The sequence below is a fragment of the Lampetra planeri genome, chromosome 25 (assembly GCF_965212315.1).
Source record: "Lampetra planeri chromosome 25, kcLamPlan1.2.h2, whole genome shotgun sequence".
Classification (NCBI taxonomy): Eukaryota; Metazoa; Chordata; class Hyperoartia; order Petromyzontiformes; family Petromyzontidae; genus Lampetra; species Lampetra planeri.
In genome coordinates, this window is record NC_136131.1 from 5,859,678 (window position 1) to 5,882,498 (window position 22,821).

A 22,821-nucleotide genomic window follows, 5' to 3' on the forward strand; every position below is an offset into this window, starting at 1 on the left:
CAGCAGGGTCAGGCTTGCTTAAGCCACTGCTGGTGAACTTCCAGATGCTTATTGTCAAAGACCCTCTCTGTTGGATGTGGATCCTCGTTTGATAAAAAAAAAATATCACATCGCTAAAAAGGTTTACAGTGATGATGATCCCACCTTCGATAACTTTTTAGCATCTACTGCCTGTAAAACACTTCATTTTAGGTCTGTACTGACACTATATCATAAATACATTATAAAGACAAGTACAGGTTCAATCTTGACTTAAAGCTTTCGTGACTGCAGGAATTCATATTATTTGGCTCTTTCGGTAGTCACGTAAATAGGTTCAAAGAAAATAACAAAAAACTACGTTTCGATCGCCCGGTAAAAGGGTAAATTACCTTACCTTGCCGAGGCCTACTATCCCTGTGATACACATCGTCCTGCTTTGTACAGCTTATTGAAAAGCAGTTGCATTTAGACGCAATATACTGTGCATATAAACTGCATTTATTAAATGTATTATATCTTTACACTTTACCGTGTGTTCATATGTATGCATGGGATGTCCCTATTAAATGGCCTGGAGGTATGGTGTTGTACTGTGCAGCTCACAATTGTAAGACTGTGATTTAAAATGCGTTTCACCTCGCCCTTTGTGATCCCGCAAATAAAATCGACAGATAACACCCCCCCCCCCCTCCATGTGGAATTTCCTTCACCTACTCAAGGTATTGAGTGTGGACCCACTGAGACGATTTTTTGTTTTAAAATATTTCAGTTGGCAGACACCTCGAGTTGAACACGTCTTGTTTGTAAGCGTGTCCAGGGTGTCAGTTTGTACACACAGCACACGTAACAACACACGTACACACATTTAAACCTGAAGCTTACATAGTCTACGTTTATACACCAGTCAAGACACATAAATAATTGAACGGTGCACACCACCTAAATCATATGGACTGTGCTCTACCTGTAACAATCGTGTTGCGTGATGTGTAATACATGTTTAAATTATCAGAAACTGACAGCATAGTTTCGCGAGTCTGGGTGATTGTTCCATACTGAAGCAGCTCTGCGTTTGTCACGTTGCAGCACTGTAACAGGGTGAACGAGGTACAGATTATCGCACGCGATTCACCAGTGTGTTACATCTGTGACCTCGTGAGCCTTAACATCATGCAATGCCTGCCTTTGCCGAGTATCGCTCTACTCCTGTGGCCGTGCGGCGGCCGTGCGGTGGCCGAGTGGGGCAAGCGCCACCCTCGCCGTGCTCTGCGGTGAAGAGATCCAGCAGGTTCAAGGTGCAGGGGGATGCTGAAGAGGAAGAAGGGGATGCTGACGAGGAAGAAGGGGATGCTGACGAGGAAGAAGAGGAAGACGACGCGTCCAGGTGCACCACGCTCAGCTTCTTGGTGCAGAGCACGCAGCGCCGTTCCAATCCGGGAGGTGGCTGGGGGCCCAGCATTGCCACTGGCTGCCCATCTGCCCTGCGCCAGCTGCGCTCGGCTCCGCTGTGATGGGCCAAGCGCTCACGCTGCCAGATGTTGTGGTTCGGCGCAATTGCCATGACCTGCCGTGATGCCCACGTGCTTTACCAAAATGTGGTGGTACTCTGAAGCCACACGTGGCACTCCTAAATTAGTACAGCAAATTCTCTACATGTCAAATGTATGTTCGCTAATTGCGTTTGCAGAGGTTTGCGGTATGAATCCAGCAGGTCACCCTGGTTAATACTGCAGTGTGGATTAACCATAAAATGCGTGACGTATGCTTCACAGTAGACCTTAAATATCCCATTCATTTTAAGAATATGCCAACGTGTGTTCACGTCATGGTCCAATTTTTAAAAATTACACAGCAATTTATTTAATTGGGAAATGCATAACAATCTTTGCTCCGACGGCACAAACTTGGCAGAACTCTCCTCACGAAGTCTTGAGATTCCATCAGGCTTTCCTGATTAAACAAGCATGATCATTAATAATACACCCAAACGACCAAACCTCTCACCATTACCTCTCTACCTTCTACACACTCACTACCCACTTCAGCTCATCGTAGACACATTCCACAACACCTCCTCCTCCTGTCCACACCTCTTTGCAGCAGCGCCAGCTTACGGCAGCACGATAGTCCATGCGTGCCCAAAGCTCCTCGCGCCACTTGAGGAATTCTGGGAAAGACTTCCTCCAGCCGTGGCCCAGTGCCCAGGGGAAGATGTCATACTTGAACTCCTCCTCATCCTCTTCCATGTCATTGGCCAGATACCTGCACAGACGTGCAATGCTCTAGTTTTCTGCCAGTCACTCAAAATATTTGAAACAATAATTTTTCCTATATTCTTTCAAATATAGACGCAATTATCTATTGCAATTATCTATGTATATATACAATCGTGGGTATTTAATATAATGGATGTATGTATGCACGTGTTTATGCAACGGAAATCAACGTGTTGTGCTTGGTGGTTACTTGGTTCCTCAGCGTTTAGTTAAATGACGTTAATTAACGGTATGACGAGACAGCATCGGACACATTTACTCACAGAGCCAAGAAGAAATTTGTGCGACTGTATTCGGATGTCTTGAAGCCAGCCCTCTTGAAGTAGGAGAACACCATGGCGAGCAGGTACTGAGAAGAGCAATAACACGAATGCGTTTACAAGTCATTCAGGATAAATCAGCATAATGTACACATGGCGCTCTCTCTCGCTTATCTGTGAATGTGAATTCCTTCACTTCAAATGCGTCCCTGGTTACCATATCTGAATCACAATGTGATGCAAAGCTATCAATGCAAATTTTGACTTAAAACTTTCGTGACTGCAGGAATTCATATTCTATGGTTCTTTCGGTAAAGTCACGTAGATAGAAAATAAAATAAAAATAATAATAAAAATATACAAAAAATATTTTTAAAATATATAAAAAAACCTCACGACGTTTCGATCGCAACACAAGCGGCCGTCATCAGGCGGAGAGACAACCGCTTGTGTTGCGATCGAAACGTCTTGAGTTTTTTGTTTTTTTATATTTTAAAAATAATTTTTGTATATTTTTATTATTTTTCTTTTATTTTATATCTACGTGACTTTACCGAAAGCTATCAATGCTGTTCTACTCTCTTCTTGCACAGGGAAATGTGTTCAGGAACTCAATACAATGTCAAGGTCTGTTATCCACGACGTGAGGGCTTCAGGAGGGTGAGAGACCATAGCCTCCTCGTTGAGTTTAACCTGTTACACGTTTTCATATTATGTTAAACACAACTACAGGAGATCATCGATTATCCGGCGCCTTCAGGGGGAGGGGCGCCAGATTTTCTACCTAGTTAACTTAGATATATAATGCAATACAACACAGAGAGTCGGCTAGTGTTGACTGTTATGTTAGCCGACTCTCTGTGTTGCATTGCATTATATTTCTACGTTTACTTGGGGTTTTTTTCTCATTCATTCGTACCTGATGATGATTGCTTGTGTTTCAATCGAAACATCGTATTCTATTATTTAATTAATTTTCTTTCTACGTGACTTAACCGAAAGAACCAAAAAGTAATTCCTGCAGTCACGAAAGCTCCAAATCATGTCATGGGCCCTTGAAGTGAAAAATCTCGGATTTTCAGATTTTTCCTGTTGTCTTCCTAAAAGCTACATATGTACAAAATGTCAGCTTTTTTGAGACATAAAGATTAAGGTTTTTATTGATACAGAAGATAGCTTACTTACCACTCCAATATCGAAGACTCTGCATGGGGTGATGTACGTACTATAGTCTTGTTTCAACAATGTGTTTGACGATCGCCGGACTGATGCAGCCTTTAGACTGGTGCTCCGGCGAACGCCAAATTACACGCACTTTTGGCCAGATCGCATTGTATATTGTTTTTATTACTGACGTTATTAGCCATTCAAAACGTATATATTTGCAGTATTTGCATTGTTTAAGTTGTTGTATGTCGTGTATAATACTGTATATATTTGACACTGAAATAAACATGAATCTAAATACATCAGATGTTCACCCAATGCTAGGTTCTGTGGTTACAGATCTAAATACAGCAGATGCACTTACCTTGTCCGATAGTCTAAAGCAACTGTCCATCCATAAAAAGTCCTGTATCAGATCATCGTCTATAAAGGCAGAACACAAGCATCATGTCATTGCAACGTCCTCATTTGGACACGGTCTGGGTGTTGCAAATCATGCACCACGAGGTTTGGTCATGTTACGCACGCATTTTCCCGACCCATTTTAACCCAAGCGCGGTTTTGCGGCTTGGGCTCCGTATGAGAATTGACGGGGTGCTCATCTCCTGTTTACGAGTCTCTCAATTGGACAATCTCTGTGGACTTCCCCGCAAAGTAGTACTCATTGTATCAACCCCAGAGGAATGATGGGCTAAGTCAACCCCCCCCATCAGAAATTTTACTTGCAACCTTCTGAATGGGAGCCGCTCGCTCTACTGCTGAGCCAACTTGTCAGATAAGCAAGCAACTCTACTTGCATGCTCCTCCAAGATCGTAAACTGTTCAGGAGTCGAAGCTCTTGGAGGAGTGTGCTTGAAAAAATACATTTTCAGCACATGGTCCAACTGAAAACAAGCACGAGATGACATAATTCCCTACCAAACAGACGGAAGAAGGCCGCCATTTCCCCACGCTGTATTATTAGGCTGGGGCTCGTGCCGCGATTGTTCACATGGTTTTTGCCACCGTCCTGGCGCGGACGCCTCCGAGATTGCATCGCCACGGGGAAGTACTGGCGGACGTGGCTCCGCTTGCTGCTCACTCGAGAGTCATGGAGGACTCCATGCTCCATATCACAGTGCCTCATGACCCCAGCCAGCAAGACCTGTCAAAACCTGATCGTACACCTCACCACAAACACACCATGCCATATAGTCGGGTCCTACAATTTTCACATCAGGGTTCTACGACACATTTGACCACTATTGAGTCGTGTAGCATAATATCGACAAGGCTTGATTCTTGCAACTCACGACTCTTCGGGACATCGGGCAAAAACATTACCAAGCTGCAGCGTGTAATTATCTGGAACATGTTGTGAGAGGTACTGGAAGATCCGACCATGTCCATCCAGTGCTCGCCAAGCTACATTGGCTTCTGGTTGCCAAACGAATATATTATACGCTCCCTCTCATTACACAAAGTGCTTGCCACGAATGAACCACAATACCTTGATGATCTCGTTAAGGAGCATACACCATCACTCAAACTCCGGCTATCCTCACAGTGGCTTTGGTCTAGCCATCGAATACAGTCACTGCATCGTGCACTTTCAGATGCGCTTTTGCGGCTGTCTGCAACGCTCTTCTGATATTAGGAGGCCACTGCAGCTAAGCATTTTTACATCTAGATTGAAAACTCATTTATTGAGAACTCTTTTTTGTGTTTAGTTTGTTGTCCTTCCTGCGCATCTCCGATTAGCAGTTGGTTATGTACGGTGCAAAAGAAGTTCAACAAACACTTATGCAATTCATTGTGCACGGTTGGAATTTACTTTGCTTAGTCTGTGTTAGCCCCTGATGTTGTGACGGGTTTCATTTTTCATTCCTGTTGCTCTATACCCCTGTACCGTTCCCATTATGCTGCAATATGCAGATTGATTGTTCTCATCTGGCTCAACCCTCACCTAACTCTGCCGTTCCTTGGCTCTATCCTCACCTGCAACCTCTGGCTCTGGTGATCTATGGGGCAATTCAGGACTCACAAGCTCCTTCAAGACATAATTACTTGATATTCACCTCGGGAGGTCAAACAGGTGCGGCCCTGCAATTGCATGTCGACGACACTGCTGGCGTAATAACCTCCACAAAAGGGCATCTCTCGGGGACATTGCTATACTCTTCAACGCACGGAAAGTACCCACACCGCAATTCTGCCACCAAATATCCGTAGAGCCATGCAAACTGCATCAACCACCGAGCCCATCAACCGAGACCTCAACAACGGGTCAAGTCCCAGTCCCCCTTCTGGGACCGCACTGAAGTCGCCATCCTAGAATCTAACCCAGAAGAACTCTGTGGTGAACAGAGCGGAACAACGCGTACGTCCGGAATAAACGCCTCGTTCGAGACCCAAACATTACACCTGCTGGCTTTGAATTTCCTCCTGTTACATTGCTTTCATGGCTTTATTTTGGTGATTTCAAAAACGTGTTTTGGTTTGCCCATGTTTGTTTGTTGTAGTACGGAATTAGACTAATGAAAAAAATAATTAAATACAAAAGTGAAAACAACTAAATTAAATCACGACGTTTCGGGCGCAATACAAGCATCCTTCATCAGGTGGGGACCACCACAGCGAAAACAGTTGTTGAGGTATGCCGAAGAGATGGCTTATTATTTTTATTGTATTATTTTCACCTACGTGACTTTACTGAAAGAACCAAAGAGTATGGATCCTTGCAGTCACGAAAACTTAAAATGTACAATTAGACTGATGACTTTAATCTAAGTTGTCTTGTGGTTGTTGTTGTTGTTTGACTTGCATCCCACTGGGATTTTTTCACACAGCATTGGTATACGGTGCTTTTTCTGGAAGTTTTTGCTGTTTTTTCCTGGATTTTTCTGTTTGCGTGTTGTCACTTTAAGATGTTTTCTTGTTCATGTTTTTTGTTTGTTGCGATTGCACCCGATTCAAGAGCCGAATGGCTCACAGGACTATACCAAATACATGAAAACGAAACTCCTCAAAGACACTGGTGTCACATAAACCGCATCAGAACTTCAGCAGGCTGATGTAGCACATCTCCGACATGAATGGAAAATTAAAGACGCAAGTCACAGCAAGTGTGACCGGCCATGCAAACCAAACTATGGACCATACAGCAAAACCACTGTAGTAGTCTGCGCTTCTACATTGGAGCAGCAAAACGACACGAACTCTCCTAAAGCTTCTTCTTGGTTCTTTCGGTAAAGTCACGTAGAAGGGAAATAATAAAATAATACATAATAAAATACAATTCTCACGACGTTTCGGCCACAACGCAAACAGCCGTCCTCAGGTGAAGAACAGGTCTGTCGGAAAGACAGCGTCTGAATGAACACCACCAAGCTTGGCAGCGTATATTTAAGCTGGGTTAGAGGAGGAAGGGCGCCTTGACAAAGTAGTTTACATATCAACAGAGGAATTTAGCATATTTATGGAAAATGCAGATATGGGATTAGTCACTACTTGTGGAATGTGTAGGTGGTGGGGGTGGTGTCAAAGTCATATTATGCTCGTGTATTATGTAGGATTAGCAGTAATAAAGGGAGGAAGTAGGATTAGCAGTAATAGCAGTAATAAAGGGAGGGAAATTTCTCCTGAAGCCCTCTTCGTCGTGGCCAGAAGACCTCAACATTGGCGCTTAAATAAACATCATATTGCTGCCACGCTCACCATCACGCCACGACATCGTCCATCTCCTCTGGTTGTTAAGCCGGATTAATGAACAATAGTGTCAACTCGATTCTTCCCCACTCAACTTTCCACAACTTTTAATTATCGGTCACAATATTATTGGTTCAAGAATATGAATTCGTGCAGTCACGAACGTTTTACGTCAAAATTGTTATCGTCAAAGTTTGCTGGATGGGAGGCTCTGTCATTACGGTCTCGGTCGTCATCCTCCGGCTACCCGCGGTGTCGCTTTTTTGTGGGTTCCTTGGAACCGCGAATTCGCCGTTGTGGTTTAAGGCTTTTGGGTTAATTTGGCTGCAGCAAATGTCCACGAAAAAGCCACTTGGTTGAGCGGTCACTTGTGGCGAGGACGCTTCTGAAAAAGCTAAATAGCTCGGTGTGGCTTGACCTGGTGAAACAAAAAAAAGTTGTTTAATTTATAGGTTGTTTTAGTGATTTGCCGATCTTTTCAATATTTCGCACTCTGATCGTGTTGTTTGTTCCGAACCAGAATATTTATACCGCGGGAATCCAATGAGCTATAAAAGCTCTTTTTTTTACATATCCAGTAACGTTGACCCGCCCATAATGGTCATCTGTGAAAAAGCGCTTTATAGCTCATCGGATTCCTCCAGGGATAAATAAATATAAATAAATATTCCGATTCTGAACATTTACCTCAGCGCCGCCGGTACCTCGCCACTTGCTTCGCGCTCGCCGCCTGCTCCGCGCCTAATAGCCACGCCCCTAACAACGCCCCCTAGTTACGAGCCACGCCCTCAGCAACGCCCCCTAGTTACGAGCCATGACCCTAACAACACCCCCAGCTACGAGCCACGCCCCTAACAACGCCCCCTAGTTACAAGTCACGCCCTCAGCAACGCCCCCTAGCTACGAGCCATGACCCTAACAACGCCCCCTAGTTACGAGTCACGCCCTCAGCGACGCTCCCTAGCTACGAGCCATGACCCTAACAACGCCCCCCCCCCCCGGTCACGAGCCACGCCCCTAACAACGCCCCCTAGTTACGAGCCACGCCCTCAGCGACGCTCCCTAGCTACGAGCCACGCTCCTAACAACGCCCCCTAGTTACGAGTCACGCCCTCAGCAACGCCCCCTAGCTACGAGCCATGACCCTAACAACGCCCCCTAGTTACGAGTCACGCCCTCAGCGACGCTCCCTAGCTACGAGCCATGACCCTAACGCCCCCTCCCCCCCCCGGTCACGAGCCACGCCCCTAACAACGCCCCCTAGTTACGAGCCACGCCCTCAGCGACGCTCCCTAGCTACGAGCCACGCTCCTAACAACGCCCCCTAGTTACGAGTCACGCCCTCAGCAACGCCCCCTAGCTACGAGCCATGACCCTAACAACGCCCCCTAGTTACGAGTCACGCCCTCAGCGACGCTCCCTAGCTACGAGCCATGACCCTAACAACGCCCCACCCAGTTACGAGCCACGCCCCTAACGCCCCCTAGTAACGAGCCACGCCCTCAGCAACGCCCCCTAGCTACGAGCCATGACCCTAACGCCCCCCTGGTTACGAGCCACGCCCCTAACAACGCCCGCTAGTTACGGATCACGCCCGCAGCAACTCCCCTCGTTACGCGCCACGCCCCTTAGCAACGCAACCGACTTTGGTCACGAGCCACACCCCTGATTACGCCCCTTTAGGCACAAACCGTGGCCCTATTAAGCCCTCCTAAAGTGGGCCGCCTTCCTCCAAGCCCCGCCCCTCGGCTAGACGAAGCGAGTTGACGATCCGCCCAACCAGCCCCAGACCCAAGCCCCTTTCACCAATTCAAACCCCCTTCGCCTGGTGCCAACTTCGGTACCCACCCGGGCAATCCGCGCACACGTGGAGCACGAACTGCGCCGATGATGGAAGACCACGCGTCGTACGGCGCATTTTCGCGATGGCACGAGTACAGTACGCACTGTACATACAACACGTGTGTAACAGAGTTGCAACACGCGCGCGCGCCCACGGGGCAGAACCCAAAACAAAACCCGGGCCCGACCCGGAACAGCGCTGAGCACATGGAGGCCGCGGTGCAGTGACAGCCACAGAGGAACAGCAGCAGAAGCGGCACGTTCCTCGACAAACATCTCTCCCAAGATATGGCCCAAATCACCACATCTCGCAACTCCGAATCCAAGCAGAGTTGCCTTGCATAGTGCTTGGATAAGTGGCCATCGTGCACGCACACGTTGTCACAGGGCTACGTGGTTGGAAATAAAGGGTAGTGGTGGCAACATGCAATGTTTCACTACGACTACGTTCTCACTCTTCAACCCACACAATTAGCGTGAAGTATGGTCGTATTCACCCACAACCCACACGCATGCAGAGGCCCTCATTGTGATGTTTGTGAGCCAGACCCTGCTGCGAGCGAGCCGGACCTCATCTTCTTGGTTCTTTCGGTAAAGTCACGTAGAAGGGAAGTAATAAAATAATATTTTTTATTATTAAAATATATTTTTTATTATTTTATTACTTCCCTTCTACGTGACTTTACCGAAAGAACCAAGAAGATGAATCCCTGCAGTCACGAAAGCTTTAAATCGAAATTGAGCCGGACCTCGTGAGCCAGGGTCGTGCGAGATGCGGGTCGTGCGCAACCTGAGCGTTTATTACGAGTTATTTGTAATGTTGTCATGATTGGTGTTGTCATGATTGGTGTTGTTATAACAGCATTGTTTAAACACAATGGCTAGATTGTGAAAACAGTCCGATAATACTTAGTGCCAGGCGCATTTCAGCTTTTAGCTTGAAAATGTCGATAAAAAATTTGGAGTTTGACGATTTGCACCAAAAGAGTGCGGCCTCTGGCTCCGGGATAAACGCGGACACAACACAGGGGCACACTTCCTGCCGTCGCAATTCTTCAAACGCATTCACCTGAAAATATAAATGACTAAAATTGTTCTTACCTTTAATTTACGCAGGACAACTAATAAGAGCCTCTATTTGCCAATGTTTAAATAAGGATAACCATGGTGCTCAAACATGTTCTAAGTTGGCTTTTTTTACTTTTAAATCAATAAAAAGGGATATACAACATAGTACAGCTTACAGGTTAGTCATTAACTGAAAAATATTTACATGTGAAAAAGCAGTACACTGGAGTTAGCACAGCCCGCGAGGGTCTCCACTTCAACTAACCGCACCGGCTACCTTTGATATCAACACAACCATGACAGGAACGATGCGGTAATCTTACATTGCAGAAACATTCCTGATTTCAGTCTTTGGAGGAAGTCGGGTGTGGAAGGAATTTCATTTTTCATTTCAGTTTCTGGGGGCTGCGCGCGCTGCCAGGCGGAGGTGACGGGAGACGAAGACAGCTTCTCTCTCGGCACAGCGTCCACGCGCTCATTTCTTCCTGGCCTTGGTGTGCGTGAGGATGTGCGACTTGAGGTTGGTGGACTGCGCAAACTTCTTATTGCAGCTGTCGTACGGACACACGTAGGGCCGGTCTCCCGTGTGGATTCGGATGTGCGTGCGCAGGTTGAAATCCAGCGAGAAGCGCTTCCCGCAGCCTTCGAACGTGCACTGGGAAGACACACGGAGCGCCACCACCGCCGCCCGCTGCACGGCCAACCCAGCACACGAGGCGCGACACCACGAAGGCCCTGCCGCTCGCAAAGTGGCGGCGGTGGCGCCGGTGTGTGCTGCTCACCTGGAAGGGTCGCTCTCCGGTGTGCACCAGCTGGTGCCGCTTGAGTTTGGAGCTCTCGACGAAGGCCTTGCCGCACTCGGCACACACGTGTACACGCGGCCCGTGGGTGTGCAGGTGTTTCCTCATTGCCGAGTTGTCGCGGAACATCTTGGTGCAACCCTGGGCAGAAACATCGACACCACCCCCCCCCCACCGAGTTCATCTTGCCATGACACACGAAGTCGTGAGCACAGCCAGAAAGCCAGCAAGTCCACGGATCTCTGTACGAGTCTGTGGATTTCTACGCGAGCTTATGGACGCCACAGATGCAGAATCGCACGTACATAGTCAGAGCCATGAATTTCTTCCCCACAGATGGGGTGCAATGGGTCAAGTTGCTCCCATCGTCGCATGCAGCACACACACACTCGCGCGTGTCAGGATGGAGCCCGAGTGAGCTGGAGGCTCTACCTTGTGAGGACAAGCGATTGTTTTTGACGAATCCACTTCGACGTCGGCTACTTTGAGAGGCTTCATTCTGAAAACAGAGATCACAGGCTTTGGATTATTTTCAAAAACTTCACTCAGGAAGCTACAAGACAAAGTATTATCATTTGTATTTACACTCGTTTACCCATGAATGGCTCACCGAGTCTCAAGAATCCCTTTCCGGAGGGTCCTGCCAAGTTTTCGTAGTCGGCAGTGACGATTGCTAAGAAAAGCGTGATGTCATTTTTCACATTTGAACTCTGACGCTGGTACACAATGACCTACTCGTTTTCGAATGACGTCACATGACCTTTAATGTTTGCGGTGAAGAATCGTTTTTTTGGTTCATATACACCACAGTTTTACCCACGGTGGCCTACCATATACAAATCGGGAACCTGGTAATGATTAGGTTCGAGTTAAGTTAAGGTAATGGTGAGGGTAAGGGTTAGGTTAGGGTTCAGTTACGTTAAGGTAAAGGGTGAGATGTTAACTGCCTCGCCTGGTATACAGGTCCTGGGTTCGACCCCAACCCTGACACCTGTATATTTGCATGTTCTCCCCGTGGCCACGTGGATTTTTTTCTGGGTTTTCTGATTTTTTCCCCCCCCACATTTAGAAACATGCATTTAGAGTATTGTCCACATGATAAGCCACTTTATGAAGCTATCATTTGTGGCCAGCAAACTTCTGAAAAGAGATATATAGATTAATAAGGCCTTACCTGCTGAAATAATAAACAGTTTAATAACAGCAATGGTTATGTTAAGGTAATTGTTTCTAGTAGTGGTTAGGTTAGGGTTACATCAGAATAGTTAGGTTATGGATAAGTTAATGGTTACGGGTAAGTTAAGGTAAAGTTTATGGTAATGGTTAGTCTTACGTTTAGGTTAGAGTGACATTAAAAGGATAATGTAAGGGCGAGGATGAGTTGTGTGTATGTATGTTGAACGTCTTTCACACCGTACATAGCCAACCGTTCTAATCGGAGGTGAGAGTTATGGTGAGGTGTGGGGTGAAGTTAGAGTAGTTATGATGAGTTTGTGATGAAGGGAAAGTTGAGGGTTAGGCTGGGGGTTAGTTTATGGTAAGGTTTGGGTGTGTATTGGGTGAAGTTTTTGGTAGGTTTGGGGTAACTTCAGTATGAGTTTAAGGTGAGTTTACATTGAGTTCAGCATTCGGAAGGGGTAAGTTTACGCAGAGTTTGGGGTGCATTTGGGCTGAATTAGAAGTAGATTTGTCGTGAGATTGTGGCGAGATTTGGGTATGTTGATGGTGATATTAGGTAACTTTCCGGTAAAGTTGTGATGAATTATGGGTTTTGTTTGATTGAATTGAGGGTGAAGTTTTGATGAGTTTGAGTTAAGTTTGTGGTGAGTTTGGGGTAAATTGATGGCGAGCTTAGGATTGAGCTTATAATCAGTTTGGGTTGTTTTTAGCGAGATTGATGATAAGATTACGTCGATTTTGGGTTGAGTTCAAGGTGACACTATAGTTAGTGATGAATGAGTTTTGCTGCGAGCTTGTGGCCAGTTTGCAGTGAGTTTGCATGAGCTTTGCTTAAGTTAACTGCAAGTTTGTGGCAATTTATGGCGAGTTTAGAATAAATTAGAAATCAGTTTTTGGTGAGATTGTGGCCAGTTTTGTGATGAGCTATGATGGGATTAGAGTTATTGTTGAGTTTATGGTGGGATTAAGAGTGGCGAGTTTTTAGTGGTGAACTCACCTCGCAAACTCCGCCAGCTGTTTGGGGTCGGCGAGGTCGATGCCGGGAATCCCGGGTGCCGACCCCTTCCGCTGCTGCGCGAAGTGATGATGCACTTCGTCCACCTCGTCAAGCACCACAGAGCTCTGCGGGATCACCTCCTCCACCAGTGACATCTCCTCCATCTCTGACATCTTGTCTTCTGCACACAGGACACGGGGATAGCCTCAAGCCTCGAACCATGACACAGGGATGACTGACGGAGAGAAACAGAGAGGAACGGGGAGAGGCTACAAACATGAGCGAGGGAGATACAGACGCGAATACAGAGACAGAGGAGACGGGCAGAAACAGAGAGTGACAGAGACGGGGGGGCACAGCTATGATGAGCCTGGGGAGAAAAGTGAAAATACAGACACACAGAGACATCGGTATACAGACACACAGACGTACACAGAGAGGCCACATGTGCAGCAGTTACCCGAGGCCCACACGGTGACGGAGAAGTCTCCCTCCGAGGTCTTGATCTGCACCTGCTTGTGGTCCCACTTGGCCGCACATTTGGCCTCGGCCTCTAGGAGGCCCCCCGCGCCGCGCTTAGCGCCGCCGGCGGGCGATACCGACGTCGAGATCTTGTTGCCGCGTTTGTGGGCCCCGCTGCGCTTGAAGGCCTTGTGCTGCTCGGCCAGGGGCTCGTCGCCCAGGCCGTCGTGGCCCGCGGGCACGGGGATGAGGATGTGGTCGAGGCTCACGGCGTGCAGCTCCTCGCCCACCACCTCTTCGTGCGTCTGCACGAGGATCACCTCCTGGTGGCGGACGTCGTCGTCGTCGTCGTCGGCTCCCGAGCCCAGCGGCTCGAGGCCCAGAGACTCTTCGTCGTCGTCGCCCAGGGAGCCGTCGATGGGGATGGTGACCACCTCGATCTCCTGCAGCTCTACGATCTCGGCGGGGATCTCCACGCCGTCCGCCGTGATGCAGATCGTCTCGCTTGATGTCATGGTGGACATGGTGGTGGACCAGGTTGGTGAGGTGGTGGTGAGAGAGGTGGTGGTGGTGGTGGTGAGAGAGGTGGTGGTGAGAGAGGTGGTGGTGGTGGTGGTGGTGAGAGAGGTGGTGGTGGTGAGAGAGGTGGTGGTGGTGAGAGAGGTGGTAGTGGTGAGAGAGGTGGTGGTGGTGGTGAGAGAGGTGGTGGTGGTGGTGAGAGAGGTGGTGGTGGTGGTGAGAGAGGTGGTGGTGGTGGTGAGAGAGGTGGTGGTGGTGAGAGAGGTGGTGGTGAGAGTGGTGGTGGTGGTGGTAGACCAGGTTGGTGAGTGATGTCAAATGTGGTGGTGGTGATGGAGATGAAGTTGCTGGATCGGAGGCAGGTGGTGGGTGAGGAGGGGGAGGTGTATGAAGTCAGAGAGGAGGTGGGTGAAGAGGTGGTTGTGGGTGATGAAGTCGGAGGGGAAGGAAGTGGTGGAAGAGGTAGGTGGTGGTAGATGTGGAGGAGGTGAGAGAGGAGGTGGAGGATGAGGTGAGAGTTGAGGAGGTGGGTGAAGTGGTGGAAGGGGAGTTGAGGGAAGAGGTGGAGGTTGAGTTGAAGGAGAAAGAAGAGACGGAGGAGGAGGAGGGGGGGTGTGAAAGGGGAGGAGAAGGCTGAGGAGGAGAAGAAGCCGCGTTCCGCTCGGGGCCTGAGGGCCGCGCCAGGCCCAGCACACCACTTGACGTCACCGTGACGAAATATGACGCCACGCGACGGACCAGGGGCGTGACGTCATGTCACCGTCGCGTGACGTCACGGTGTAAACAGTCCTGCGCGCACCCCTCCAGACTCATTCATGCACTGATCAGCTCGGGTTCATCGATTTTCAGACCCATATATTGTACTCGCAGATCCATACTCACACAGATCCAGACCCATAGTCAAGGTCTCGCAAGGTGATTCATAAACTCACATAGACCGCGGACACACACAGTGACTCGTCGACTGAGACCAACCCACACAAATGCATACTCACAGACCCACTCACAGATGCACTTACACCGAGACGCATACTTACTCGCACTCTCACACACCATAATACGGGTAGGAACCTCCTGGTTACACCAGCCCACAGGGGATTATTGTGTCCGTCATGCAGGGAGGGGCTGGGTGGGGAGGGTGGGGCTGGGTAGGGCTGGGTGGGGGGTGGGAGGGGTGGGGAGGGGCTGGTCACTCCGTGGTGCCCTTATAAAACTCAACGTTTCACCTACTCACGCCGGCTTGTGCCCGCCCTCACAGTCGGGCATATTTGCGGAATACACCACGCCGCCGTTGACCCTGGACATTGACCGAGCAACCCAACGTTCCTACCAGCTCCCTCCGCAGGAATGTGTTCTCAGACCCATACTTCGACTGAATTGTTATGAAACAATTCCCAAGCCCAGCGAGTAAATCACTCGTGAGATTTCGCTTAATTTGAGTGAATTTTAGCCAATTACAACACCGCATTGTCCCACACCCCGATTACAAGGCCATCTACGGGAAGTTCTCCTGCTAGTGTAAAGTCAAACATGCCACGGGGGGGGGGGGGGGGGGTGTTCGTGAAGATCTCATCCACCACCTCCTCTCATCCAGCTACTCTCACATCATCTCCACCACCTCCACAACATCCCTCCACCCTCGTACAAAACTGCAACAAACTCCACGAGCTTCTTAACAAACACACTTTATTGGTCAGCAAATCACCAGCGCAGGTGTCTCCCATCATAGAGGGCAGCACGTATGTAGTGACGACGTTCATAGAAAAGAAGTGGCAGAATAAGTGACGGGCAAGGGTGGGGGTCACGGCCGCAGGCACCACGAGAACAAGTGACTGTATACTACTTCGAGTTTGCATGTTCACCCCGTGGTCGCTTGGATTTTTCTCCAGGTTCTCCGTTTTTTCCCCTTCACTTTTAAAAAAACATGATGTTTAGACCATTTGGCCGATAAAAAATTCCACATAAGCCGCTTCGTTAATCTATCATGTGGCCAGGTCGCTTCTGGATAAAAAGAGCTGTTTAGCTCAGTGGGCCTGACCTGGTAAGAGTAAAAAGAGAGTGAGTTAAAATTGATCGCACAAAATTGTGAACACTTCAGTTCTGTTTTCTTGGTTCTTTCGGTAAAGTCACGTAGAAGTGACTTTACCGTGCTGTCTTCTACGTGACTTTACCGAAAGAACCAAGAAGACGAATCCCTGCAGTCACGAAAGCTTTAAATCGAAACTTCAGTTCTGGTTAACTGACCCCCGTGTAACGCCGAGTAAGCCACCCTCGTAAAGGACGGCCTCACCTTCATAAGGTGAGGTTGTCGATGATAACGATTTAACTTGTTTACCCAGAAAATGCTCAGTTTCACGAAGGTCGTGCTAATTTTTCCATAGCAGAGGGCAAAGAATTCCGTATTTCACAATAGAACCTTATGGCGGTAACCCTGGGGTACCATAGTACCCCGGCTCTCGCATAATGTCCGTGATGCAGTCATTTTGAGTCTGTTGATGGTCGGCGATGTGGCAATCGACTAATCTCGACGAGCTGTACACGATGCACCACTACGGTGCGTACCGCGAGCGTTCAGGGTTTCGGCGCAATCGTCCTCGCTGCGTTTCGACATCGCGGAGTGGCACTGATGTCGGATTAATTGGTTACCCCAGTTGCGGAGCTAAGTCCCAGAAATAAAATATTTAATTGCCTCGACCATATTTTATTATTTGGTACCCCGGGGTACCGCCATAAGGATCAATTTAAGAATAGTTTATGGTGTAATCACCGCTATAAGTAACCAACCACAGTTAAGTAATCCCACACTACTGTCTGAAATCCAAGCGCAGCCAGTAATCTCTGTGCTGTCTGGAATCCGGCATTACCACCAGCAATCCGTGTTGCCTGCTGTGATTCCGTGCTGCCTGCAATGCAAAACGCTGATCGAGCAATGCTTGCTAGTCGAGTTGTGGATGAGTTTAGCATCGAACGAGAACCGATATCCTTGCCTAGAAGCATCTAGCAGTTCACCAAGTGGCTCAAGCAAGCCCTACTCTGCTGACGCGACAATATTTTGAAATCTTGTTGAAATATACACTCCCACAAGGCCGTATGCCTGATGAGATGTGAAAAAAAATGTCCTTCATTATTTGTCTGCTTAGTGCTCTACGACACTGCGGATTTATTTTTGCTAGAAAACATTTTAACTCGAGCAGCTTCACAGCACTCGCTCACCGCAACGAACACCCACGAGCTTCACACACACACACGAGGCGGCACGTCACTTGCACAGGTACCCCGCATCATAGAGGCCAGTCACGTCATGACGAGGTCCGTAGTAAGGAGGTGGTATAATTAACAGTTATAGACGAGGTGGTATCACGACCGTTCTATTCTTACCAGTAACAAAACATCGGTCGTAGGCACCTATGAGAATGAATAATCACTCGCAAATATGAACATTTGGTTCCCGGCATACCGACCATTGTGTCACGGCGAGTAAACCACGGTGGCTAAGAATGACTTAATCTTCATCAGATGAAGTTGTAGATGATGACGACGATGACGACGAAGATGACGACGAAGATGACGATGAAGATGACGAGGATGACAGTATGTGTGTGCCCACAATATTGGTAGTGGAGTTTTTGGCACGGGCGGAATTCCGGGTGCCCTGCGTCTCTGCGCGTCGCTGCCGGACTACGCTCATGCGGGCCCGGGCCACTCCCCCTCTCCGGCGTAGGGGGCAACTCGGTCGCGCAAGCGGCCAGCGGCGGTCCTCGTCCAACTCCCTCTCCGGCGCCCAGTTCAAACCTCTCGCCCGAGAAGTCGATGCCGATGCCCCTTGGGCTGAATTGGTATGGGGCACAGAGGGAGGACACAATCCAAAAAGAGAGACATTTCGACTTTGTTGTCCTGGGCATTATGAGTGATGCGTAACTGTGCGGGATGTGGTGCGCTGCGCGGCGTTAAGACACACCGAGCTGCAATCTCTCTCTCACGATCTCGTCTCTCTCGGCCTTTTTCTCCTGCCCTAGCGACTCCACCATGCGATCGATGCAGTTGTCGAGGACGAGGGAGGGCGTGCTGGATGTGGGGCTTGCGCGGCAGATTGGGCACAGCTCCTTCTGCTTCAGCCACTCCTCGATGCAGTTGCGGCAGAAAGTGTGAGCACAGCTCAACGTCGTGGCCTGCACCACCACCACCACCGCATCGCACAGGGGGAGGGCCACGCCAAACACTCTTAACCCAAACTTACGGCTCTTGCGATACAGCAGCAGGAGTGCATTCATAATAATAATAATGAATCACCTGTAATGTAATCTGATTAAATCGATAAAACCATCCAAGCAGCAGTAACAGCAGCAGTAGCATCAACAGAAGCAATAACATCAGCAGAAGCAGCAGTAACAATAGCAACATCAGCAGAAGCAGCAGTAATAACAGCATTAGCAGCACCTGAATGAAGAGCTCGGAGCAGATGATGCACTGCAGCTCATTCTCCATCACGTTCTCAAAGGAGCAGATCACCTGCTTCTTCTCAGTCTTCTCTTGCTGCGGCGGTAACAACAACAGCAGCAGCCATAGCATCACCGCCAGCATCCTCACCACTGCAGCAGCGCCATACGCCAGGCGGTGCGGTGTTCCCCGTCACCAGTTGTCAGTGGAGTAGCGTGCATGCTGAGCTAAAGTGGAACCAGTGTGCAAAATACGTAGACTATCTGCCTCCTTCCCACATCTGTTCCTCCACATGAAGAAAACTATGTTTAGCACATCCCACTGGCCACACAGCATTCTGGGAGTGCATAATTTTATAATCCTATGAAACTGCACACAAACACCACTGTTGAAGCCACACACACGCATGTGCACGCAGTTCCCTGCCGTCAACTGCCGTCCGCACCTCCAGCTGCATCTGCTGCTCGCGGAGTGCCAGCTGGTTCTGCCGCTGCCTCTCTCTTTCCTCCGCAAGCTCACGCTGCAGACGGCGCCACTCCCGCTCGCTGCGCTCTCCCACCGCGTCGTCCTTGCCGGGCTCGCACGGGGCGGCTCCAAGCCAGCGCTTCCCTCGCTTCTCGTCGGCAATTCCCACAGGGGAGGGCCAGGGCTCCGCCGCGGGGCTGCTCCGCACACTCTCACAATCCCCTCCATGTCCTTCGCCCTTCTCCGCTGCTGCGCTCTTCAAGGTGCTTTGCGTGGGGTCATCCTCTTCCCCGCCGCCGCTCCGCGAGCTGCCTGGGTTTGACCTCCGAGGGAGGTCGCCGGTCGACTCCTGCGTCTCTCGTGATGGCGCATCTCCGAGCTCCCTGGCTCCGCTATCCTGGGAAGGGCCTGAATGGGCGGCGTCCATTCTGGGTTTCTTGCCAGTGAACGGCCTCGGCTGGTGGAGGACACTGCCGACCGCACACGCTTCCTCCTCACGCTTGCGTTTCTCGGACGGTGAGCCCGAACTTGACGGCGCTGGCGACTCGGCGAAGCAAGTCCGCAGCGCCGTGCGCACCACGCGGTACTCGAACTCGGGGCTCTCCTGGCTGTCGAGGCGCACGCCGATTTGCACGGTGTCGCCCACGGAGAGCACGCGTGGCGTGCCGGGATCAATCCGTTCCCCGTTCACGTACACGCCGTTGATGCTCTGTGAAACGCAGGCAATGCACATCGAAAATGTCTATTACTATTTATTGTTATTATGCTTGCTTAGTTTTGAAAGTCTTAATCTTAATCTCCTTCAACAGATATAAGTTATAGATGATGATGATGATATGGTGATTAGTATTTTCAGGAAGGTTCTGAAATGAGTTTACAGTAGAGACAATGATTGCTAAGTAAATTGTCGTGTAATTTTTTCAATTTAGAAAATTTGGACTGACGTCAGCACAGAGTGGCCTACTCTTGCAAATTATACAGGAACGTTATTGTCCGCTGCAAAGCAGATGGCGTGTAGTGTTTTATGATTAAATACACACCAAAGTATTAACTAGGACGGACTGCCAAATTCCAACCACAAACCTATGCAACGAGTAGCAGCCAAGCCACTGTTGAGCTGAGTCATAGCCCCAGCAAAGCACAAGCGCAGTGGCGCACGGTGGGCAGCCTGGGTGCAGAGATGCTGAATGAGGCAGTATGGCTGCACCTGCAGCAGTTGCATATTTAGTAAATATCCTGTAATGAGATGAGAGCCCAAGGAGACAAATCTCTCAAGGGAGGCCTGGACCACAAGAGGCAAATGTAGCGACGCAGAACCGAGTAATACAGCACCAGTGTCATCTATCACGTGCTTCGCCCACTGTGCTATGAACCCCACAACCAGAGTTTAATTCCCAGCACGGCGGCGAGTGATATCGGAGCCGGTCCTGAGCTACCCCTTATCAACTAGCCAGTGTGAAGATTGACATGACATTTAATTACCCAGAGGTAATTCATCTCTTATAACCATTTTATACTGGCATATCCGAGCCATGCTAGGGCCGTGCCAAGCCAGCACGGTGTGGGTCAGGAAGCACGGGTTGCTTTTCCACTGCGCCAAAGCCAAGCCGTGCTGCTGACGTCATGTGCAATTCATGACATCAAGACCAGCGTAGACGCCGACGCCTACGAGCTCCGCCAACTAACGTCGCACACATTGCACAACTCACTATCCCCACCCCTAGCCCTGCTTGGCTCTAAACCAGCTTCATGTGTCTTGTAAGGCAAGCAGAGCACGATTATATAAAATGCCAGTGGAAAACCGACCGTGCTGCACGGGCCCTGCACTGGCGCATCTCGGATGCACGAGCGGGAATGGAGAATTGGCGAGTGCTCTGGCCGGGCACCCCAGCACACCGGCGCCATCGTACCCGGCAATCGGTGACGCTCCAGCAGGGCTCTCGATGCGGGGAGGCTCCTGGTGCACAGCGCGTGAACACGCAGTGTTTGCGCGACACCATGAGTGGGTACTTAAGCGACACGAGGCGCGCCGTCACCTCCATGCCACGGCCACACGCCACCTGCAGCCACACGTTCAACAACGCGCATCATGACATCACAACGTGGATTTATATCCATATGGGTTGACAGTGTGGCAAGGTGGCGGCGCAGTAGTACAGCAGATCATTGATTATCCGGCTTCCAAGATAATCCAGCACGCCCTTCCCCCCGAGGCCGCCGGATAATCGATGATCTACTGGAACACTCGCGTCTCACAGCATCAAGGGTACCGGTTCGATTCCCGACTCGGGCGCATTTCTATCTTAAGTGTTTATCTTCTCCCCGTGTTCTTAAGAGTGTGAGTGGAGTGTGAGCGTTATGTTAGTGTGTGGTGTGGTGAGTGTGGAGCTTTGTGTGTTCTCCCCGCTGTTTTTCATGGGTTTCCAACGGGTTCTCCCAACGTCCTCCTACAACTGCCACCATATACAATGTCATTGCCATTTACCAAACCAACCAAATGTAGGACCCTCTTGAAAACGAGAATTCAGACTCGTAACGTGATGCAGCATTAACGCTCGTTACTACAACTCAACCTGGAGAGCGACGCGATCACAATTGTTCAGTGACAAACTCGCCCGTTACTCACCCAAGCCTCCCACATAGAGGGCAGTACTAAAACTACCGGGCAGGGTGGGCCCTACTACTTGCTGTACTGCCTTCCACGGGCCACCTCCGAGCCACGCAAGTTGTGAGTCTGGCGCTCGTGCCATTGTCTGCGTGACCCACCAACCCCACGGCCGCTGTGCCATAAACACCTCACCATCATCATCACCACCTTCCTCGTGAAAATCATCTACTCCACGTCACCACACTCTGCCCTTCAACACCAAAATCACCTCCGACTTACCAATCACCGCATCCTCCCCGCCATCAACATCACAGTCACGTAACAACACCACCTTATCACTACCACCGCCTTCAGAACTATAGCATCCCTTCACCATCACCACGACCACCTCCAACCCACCATTATCACCACCACATCACCCTCCTCCTCACCACCACCACATTCCCTTCCCTTAATCACCACCTCGGCCATCATCAACCACCTCTCGCCGCCGTCACGAACCGCCTCCCCGCGCGCACCTCGTCTCCCGACAGCAGGATCCGGCCCTTGTGGTGGCCGATCCGCTGCAGGTACCACTCCTCCTCCTCTCCCTCCTCCTCTTTCTTTTCCTCCTCCTCCTCCTCGCCCTGCGCCGTCGCCTCCGCGCGTAGCACCGCACCACCCGCCGCCATCGCTCCTCTGCGGACCCCCTTCGCCACGTGACCGGCCCGCCGGACCACGTGACGCCGAGCGCGTTTGGAACTCGGGATGAACGATTTGGGGGAAATATCTAATTGCGATTTTTTTTTCTTCTTGGTTTTTTCGGTAAAGTCACGTAGAAGGGAAATAATAAAATAATAAAAATGAAACATCATAAACACCTTTTATTATGTTTTATGTTTATTATTTTATTATTTCCCTTCTACGTGACTTTACCGAAAGAACCAAGAAGATGAATCCCTGCAGTCACGAAAGCTTTAAATCGAGATTTTTTTCTGACAGATATTGCGATTTGATTTGCGATTACATTTTTAAAAGTCAAGCCTCAGTTCAATATTCACTGTGTAATAGATTTTTTTAAATGTGATGGAGC

General features: G+C 49.5%; 3 protein-coding genes across 6 annotated transcripts; all 3 read right to left on the bottom strand.

Moving 5' to 3' along the window:
• Positions 1-1,055: 1,055 nt before the first annotated feature.
• Positions 1,056-4,908, bottom strand: SPDYC (speedy/RINGO cell cycle regulator family member C). The gene is made up of 5 exons (XM_078605984.1): positions 4,604-4,908; positions 4,050-4,108; positions 2,522-2,607; positions 2,073-2,244; positions 1,056-1,546 (listed from the first exon to the last, which is right to left on the bottom strand). The coding sequence occupies exons 1-5, from the start codon at positions 4,809-4,811 to the stop codon at positions 1,151-1,153; spliced, it is 921 nt and encodes a 306-aa protein (XP_078462110.1). The 5' UTR covers positions 4,812-4,908; the 3' UTR covers positions 1,056-1,150.
• A 5,085-nt stretch (positions 4,909-9,993) lies between these two features.
• LOC144727273 (transcription factor YY2-like) lies at positions 9,994-14,947 on the bottom strand. 3 transcript variants are annotated; one of them, XM_078605987.1, is made up of 7 exons: positions 14,402-14,947; positions 13,719-14,266; positions 13,259-13,439; positions 11,693-11,755; positions 11,515-11,581; positions 11,065-11,223; positions 9,994-10,937 (listed from the first exon to the last, which is right to left on the bottom strand). In XM_078605987.1, exons 2-7 carry the CDS (start codon positions 14,242-14,244, stop codon positions 10,758-10,760), a joined length of 1,176 nt encoding a protein of 391 aa, XP_078462113.1. In that variant the 5' UTR covers positions 14,245-14,266; positions 14,402-14,947; the 3' UTR covers positions 9,994-10,757. The 3 variants fall into 3 exon arrangements, with proteins under 3 accessions (XP_078462113.1, XP_078462111.1, XP_078462114.1); XM_078605985.1 differs by having other exon boundaries at positions 13,719-14,272; positions 14,306-14,947; XM_078605988.1 differs by lacking the exon at positions 11,693-11,755 and having other exon boundaries at positions 13,719-14,947.
• A 961-nt stretch (positions 14,948-15,908) lies between these two features.
• On the bottom strand, positions 15,909-22,454 carry RNF8 (ring finger protein 8). Of its 2 annotated transcripts, XM_078605989.1 has the most exons (6): positions 22,268-22,452; positions 21,052-21,201; positions 19,122-19,850; positions 18,677-18,772; positions 18,198-18,408; positions 15,909-18,067 (listed from the first exon to the last, which is right to left on the bottom strand). In XM_078605989.1, the coding sequence occupies exons 1-6, from the start codon at positions 22,418-22,420 to the stop codon at positions 17,742-17,744; spliced, it is 1,665 nt and encodes a 554-aa protein (XP_078462115.1). In that variant the 5' UTR covers positions 22,421-22,452; the 3' UTR covers positions 15,909-17,741. The 2 variants fall into 2 exon arrangements, with proteins under 2 accessions (XP_078462115.1, XP_078462116.1); XM_078605990.1 differs by lacking the exon at positions 18,677-18,772 and having other exon boundaries at positions 22,268-22,454.
• Positions 22,455-22,821: the final 367 nt, after the last annotated feature.

Bases quoted from the DNA above. Each gene is read 5' to 3' on its own strand.
- SPDYC (XM_078605984.1), bottom strand. From the start codon at position 4,811: ATGAGGCACTGTGATATGGAGCATGGAGTCCTCCATGACTCTCGAGTG. The intron at 4,109-4,603 runs GTAGGGAATTAT...CTGCCTTTATAG, and splicing joins GGCCTTCTTCCGTCTGTTTG to ACGATGATCTGATACAGGAC. The intron at 2,245-2,521 runs GTGAGTAAATGT...ACGTCTGTGCAG, and splicing joins ACAAATTTCTTCTTGGCTCT to GTATCTGGCCAATGACATGG.
- LOC144727273 (XM_078605987.1), bottom strand. From the start codon at position 14,244: ATGTCCACCATGACATCAAGCGAGACGATCTGCATCACGGCGGACGGC. The intron at 11,224-11,514 runs GTAGAGCCTCCA...GTTTCTGCCCAG, and splicing joins CAATCGCTTGTCCTCACAAG to GGTTGCACCAAGATGTTCCG. The intron at 10,938-11,064 runs GTGAGCAGCACA...GTGTCTTCCCAG, and splicing joins CCGGAGAGCGACCCTTCCAG to TGCACGTTCGAAGGCTGCGG.
- RNF8 (XM_078605989.1), bottom strand. From the start codon at position 22,420: ATGGCGGCGGGTGGTGCGGTGCTACGCGCGGAGGCGACGGCGCAGGGC. The intron at 19,851-21,051 runs GTACGATGGCGC...TGCGTTTCACAG, and splicing joins GGAGCGTCACCGATTGCCGG to AGCATCAACGGCGTGTACGT. The intron at 18,409-18,676 runs GTGCTGCTAATG...GTGGTGGTGCAG, and splicing joins GCTCCGAGCTCTTCATTCAG to GCCACGACGTTGAGCTGTGC.